The sequence below is a fragment of the Mandrillus leucophaeus genome, unplaced genomic scaffold (assembly GCF_000951045.1).
Source record: "Mandrillus leucophaeus isolate KB7577 unplaced genomic scaffold, Mleu.le_1.0 Scaffold46, whole genome shotgun sequence".
In the NCBI taxonomy this organism is placed as follows: Eukaryota; Metazoa; Chordata; class Mammalia; order Primates; family Cercopithecidae; genus Mandrillus; species Mandrillus leucophaeus.
The window spans coordinates 4,134,978-4,140,207 of record NW_012104920.1 but is presented as its reverse complement, the minus strand read 5'-3'; the positions used below and the strand labels follow the sequence as shown (position 1 = coordinate 4,140,207).

Below are 5,230 nucleotides of genomic sequence, written 5' to 3'. Positions count from 1 at the left end.
CAGTGACTCATGCCTGTAATCCTAGCACTTTGGGAAGCCGAGGCAGGTGGATCACTTGAGGTCAGGAGTTCAAGACCAGCCTGGCCAACATGGTGAAACTGCGTCTCTACTAAAAATACAAAAATTAGACGGGCATGGTGGCAGGGTGCCTGTAATCCTGGCTACTCGGGAGGTTAAGGCAGGAGAATCGCTTGAACCCAGGAGGCGGAGGTTGCAGTGAGCCAAGACTGCACCATTGCACTCCAGCCTGGGCGACAGAGCGAGAGTCCGTCTCAAGCAAACAAACAAAATAAAAAACGAGGTCAAGTTTCAAAAGATGTCACCCCCAACCCGGCAAATCTTCTCCTCAAGCCCTGTTGTTCCACTCTTGTCCGCCAGGAGGAGAAAAGGTTCCCTCGAAGGACGTCTTTGCTTGCGCGTTCATGGAGCCTTGAGAACGAGTGGCCGAGCGGACCCCCGCGGCCGTGCGCGCCTGTGAGTCTCCCGGGGGCGAGGCGGGAGGGCGCACGCGCAGCAGGCTGGCTGGGCGTGAGGCGGCGCCGGGCTTGGGCTTCTGTATTCCGCGTGGCTGGAGCTGGGACTGGAGGAAGGTCCGGAGGTGGGTGCGAACTCTGCGAGGATTTCCTCTTCCCCCAGGACTAGCTGTCATCTTCGTTTTTCAGAAGGGAGGACCTGACTCCTTTCAGAATTAGCATTTCTTCCCCTTCGTGGATGCTCTTGAGTTCCAAAGAAAAGGAAGAGAAGCCGTCATTGAGCAGCTTCTTCTGCCTTAGGGACTTTGGTAGGGGGTAGATCGACCTTAGGGCGAAACGATACCCTCTTCTTAGAGGAGGTTTGGATCAGGTTTGCTTTATTTGAAATTTAACAAATACAGAAAAGCAGAAGGAAGAAAATTGAAGTAATCCGTGTTTCCACCGGGCGCTGTGGCTCACTCCTGTAATCCCAGCGCTTTGGGAGGCCCAGGCGGGCGAATCACGAGGTCAGGAGTTCGAGACCAGCCTGACCAACATGGTGAAACCCCATCTCTACTAAAATTACAAAATTAGCCGGTCGTGGTGGCACACGCCTGTAATCCCGGCTACTCAGGAGGCTGAGGCAGGAGAATCGCTTGAACCTGGGAGGCGGAGCTTGCAGTGAGCCGAGATCACACTACTGCACTCTAGCCTGGGCGACAGAGTGACACTCTGTCTAAAAAAAGAAAGGCAGGGCGAGGTGGCTCATGCCTGTAATCTCAGCACTTTGGCAGGCCAAGGCAGGTGGATCACCTGAAGTCAGGAGTTCAAGACCAACCTGGCCAACATGGTGAAACCCCGTCTCTACTAAAAATACAAAAATTAGCTGGGTGTTGTGTCACTCACCTGTAATCCCAGCTACTCAGGAGGCTGAGGCAGGAGAATCACTTGAACCCGGGAGGGTAAAGGTTGCAGTGAGCTGATATCGTACCACTGCACTCCAGCCTGAGCAACAGAGTGAGACTCTATTGTCTTTAAGGGCCAATCCCATAGTATATTACAGACACTCACCTGACTAAGAAAGGCTTTTGACAAAGAAAACCCACAGAAGAAGAGATAAGCTGTGGATATGATAAGAAAGACACTACAATCTATTTAAATCTAATGCACATTAGATAATATATATATGAAAAATTATTTAAGCCAGTTTCCTGATTTCATTATATATTTCTTATAAGGTTTTCATTTTTTTTTTTTTTTTTGGGGACGGAGTCTCGCTCTGTCGCCCAGGCTGGAGCGCAGTGGCCGGATCTCAGCTCACTGCAAGCTCCGCCTCCCGGGTTTACGCCATTCTCCTGCCTCAGCCTCCCGAGTAGCTGGGACTAAGGCGCCCGCCACCTTGCCTGGCTAGTTTTTTGTATTTTTTAGTAGAGACGAGGTTTCACCATATTAGCCAGGATGGTCTCGATCTCCTGACCTTGTGATCCGCCCGTCTCGGCCTCCCAAAGTGCTGGGATTACAGGCTTGAGCCACCGCGCCCGGCCAAGGTTTTCATTAGGTTTTTTTTGTTGTTGTTGTTGTTGTTGTTTTTGTAAGAATACTTTATTGCCCAAATCCCACAAAGGTCTCATGCTCTGGGGCCAAGCCCACAGCGCCAACCTGTCCCCTGGCTCCGAGTCTGGTCTTTGGTGCCCACCCTGGCCTGATGGGCCAAGGTCTTCTTTGGAGTGTGCAGGTGTCCATGAGCGTTCCTGTGTTGGGGGAAGCCTGCCTCGGCCACAAGTAATCAGGCACTGTGGCAGCCTCAAGATGAAGGCAGGTGGTGTAGAGTTGGGTCCCCACCTGCCCAGGCTCAGGGGCCACAGGGGTCTACACAGTCCTTTCTGCTTTGAAACACGTGGTAGATGCTGGTGGGAGGGAACATGGTGCCGGCACCAAGCAGGGAGCCCACCTGGATGGCCACACCAGCCGCCAGCAATGCCGGCCGACCCCCACCATGCAGCAGGGAGCTTGCAGCCACCTTCACGTATGAGAACACACAAAGACACAGCACCCACGACAGTACCTGCAAGGGGGGACACAGCAGCAGGCTGAGTGTGAATGCCTTTGCCCCAGGGAACACCCTCCTCCCCACTTCATGTCCCCACTTGCTCACCACAAGGACCACCCCTGCAGTGGTGCCCACCAGGGGTGGGCAGGGGCTCAGGATTGCCAGTACCATCAGGTAGGCCCCAAAGAGCATGCCCAGCAGAGAAAGACCAACCAGCCCTGCCAGGGACCTGTTGGGGATGAGCAGACTCAGGGCTGATTGTTCTGGGACCTGGGCCCCAACTGTAAGTTCCACCCGCCAAGCTTGGGGCCCCTTTTGCACCTGCACAGCACGCCCATGGCCAGGAAGCAGGCAAGGGGGTTGGCGGCACTGCCCAGCACCACAGCCAGGTGGTAGGCCAGGCGCCCATAGGGCAAACAGGAAAAGCTCTGCACGGCAGGCAGCACGCCATTGGTCAGGGCACTGGTGATGGCCAGCAGGCCCAGCAGGAAGGCACCATGGGCTGAGAACAGCTGATGGGCCTCAGGGTCTGGGCCAGGGATGGTGCCTGCTGCCTGGCTTGGTGGCTCCTGCAATGGCAAAGCCTCTTCTTCCTCCTTCTCTTCCTCCTCTGCTCCTGGGGATCCCAATGGAAGTTCAGGCCCTGCGCCCCCTGTGGTTACAGATGGTAGTGATGGCAACAGCAACAGGAGACCCTGGAAGGCGGCAGCCGAAGTGACCAGAAGGGCAGTCAGTGCCCAGAAGAAGGTGCTGGCAGGAAAACGCTCAGGGAAGTTGAGGGGAGGCCCAGAGGTGCCATTGGTGGGTGCTGGCAAGCACTCGAGGCGGCCTACACCCTGCACTAGGGCCAGCACACAGGGGAGCAGGGCACTGAGACCCTGACCCAGGAAGAAAGACCGTAAGAAAGGAGGTGGCAGGTGGCTCAGGAAGGGCAGGAAAGTGACATTAGAGGTACAGCAAGCCAGTGCCAACACTAAGGCCAGTGTTAGGAAGGCCACGGAGTGGAGTTGCCCTGCCACTGGGGCCACGTGGTGCCACAGAGGGGCCAGCAGGGCTGTGCCCACTACACTCAGCACTTGTACCACCTGGATGGGGACCCGCTCGCCCTTGCCCGGGGCCAGCCGCCTCCACAGAGTCACCACCAGCAGACCCAGGTTTCCCAGGGCCACAACCACAGAGAGGTATGAGGGGAGGCTCCAACCTGCAGGGAAGGAATGACGCCTCGTCAGGAGCATAGCGGTTAAAGGACAAACAGCTGCCACAGGCCACCTTTCTGGGCACACCTGCCCCACACTTCCCTGTACCTCCCTCCCACTCACCCTCTGGAAGGTCTTTTACCACCACAGGCAGCTCCACCCAGATCCCGTTGACAGCAGCCCAGGAGCCCATGCCGAAAAGGGCCACCAGCAGGTGGGTCAGCACCAGATGGCCCAGCGTGGGTGCTGCCATTCAGCCCAAAGCTGGACCCTCCAGGACAGTGCAGAGATCACAGGCAGGTCCTTCCCAGGTAGGTCCAAAGATGCTTCGGCTCTTCTGGAAACTGAAGACCTTCTAGCTGGAAGGAAACCGACAGGCTGGCAGGTAATAGGCAGGTGGAACAGAATCGGAGTCAGAAGACAAGTCGGGCAGACTGCTAAGACCAGGGCAACTGGAGGGAGCAGTGGCCAGGCGCCGGCGGGGAAGACGGGGGCCAGGACTTACCACGGGGCACCGGCTGCGCGTGTGGGGGCGGCACCCCAGCAGTGCCGGCAGGGAGAGAGGCAGGAAGCTGGCCCGAGGTGCAGCTGCCCCGGAGGAGCAAAGAGGGAGCTGATTTTCCTACCCACAGAGGACCGGAGGTCCCAGTTGTCAAAACAGCTCGGCACTGGCAGGGTGCGGTGGCTCACGCCTGTAATCGCAGCACTTTGGGAAGCTGAGGCAGGCTGATCGCCTGAGGTCAGGAGTTTGAGACCAGCCTGGCAAACATGGTGAAACCCGGTCTCCACTAAAAATACAATAATCAGCTGGGCGTGATGGCATGCACCTGCAATCCCAGCTACTCAGGAGGCTGAGGCAGGAGATTCACTTGAACCCGGAAGGCCGAGCTTTCAGTGAGCCAAGATCGCGCCACTGCATTCCAGCCTGGGCGACAGAACGAGACTCGGTCTCAAAAACAAAAAACAAAACAACACAAAACAGCAGCTCCGCACCAACACCCTCACCTTCAAATGGACTCCGGGACAAGGGGACCTCTCAGTTGCCACGCGCAACCCTAGCGCTTTTGCGACACTCAGGACTTGCCGAGGCAGGTCGGGTTGGAGAGGGGAGTGGCCGGGGCGGGCTCTGCCGGAGGGGCGTTCCGTTCTGCCCTCCCGCCTGTGTTACGGGGGCGTCCCGGGAGCCGCCAGGTGCGCAGGGGTCCCCGCGCCTCCGGATGCAGCAGTCCCCGGAACCAGCAGCTGGCGGTCCCCCTGAGAGGGAGCCCCCTCCAACGGGGAGGCGGCCCAGCCCAGAGCCTGCACAGCTCGGATTTTGTTGTTTGTTATTTTAATTAATTAATTAATTTTGAGACAGGGTCTCGCTCTGTCACCCAGGCTGGGGCGCAGCGGTGGCGATCGCGGCTCACTACAGCCTCAACCTCGGAGGCTCAAGCGATCCTCCCACTTCAGCCTAACCCAGTCCCCCCACAAGTAAAGACTAGGTCTTGCTATGTTGCACAGGCTGGTCCCCAAACTCCTGGGCTCAAGCA

The 5,230-nt window shown here is 57.3% G+C and overlaps 1 protein-coding gene across 1 annotated transcript; it reads right to left on the bottom strand.

Moving 5' to 3' along the window:
* Positions 1 to 2,031: 2,031 nt before the first annotated feature.
* Positions 2,032 to 4,844, bottom strand: SLC52A1 (solute carrier family 52 (riboflavin transporter), member 1). Its single transcript, XM_011994697.1, has 5 exons — positions 4,204 to 4,844; positions 3,822 to 4,057; positions 2,824 to 3,703; positions 2,608 to 2,731; positions 2,032 to 2,517 (listed from the first exon to the last, which is right to left on the bottom strand). Exons 2-5 carry the CDS (start codon positions 3,949 to 3,951, stop codon positions 2,305 to 2,307), a joined length of 1,347 nt encoding a protein of 448 aa, XP_011850087.1. The 5' UTR covers positions 3,952 to 4,057; positions 4,204 to 4,844; the 3' UTR covers positions 2,032 to 2,304.
* Between the last annotated feature and the right edge of the window lie 386 nt (positions 4,845 to 5,230).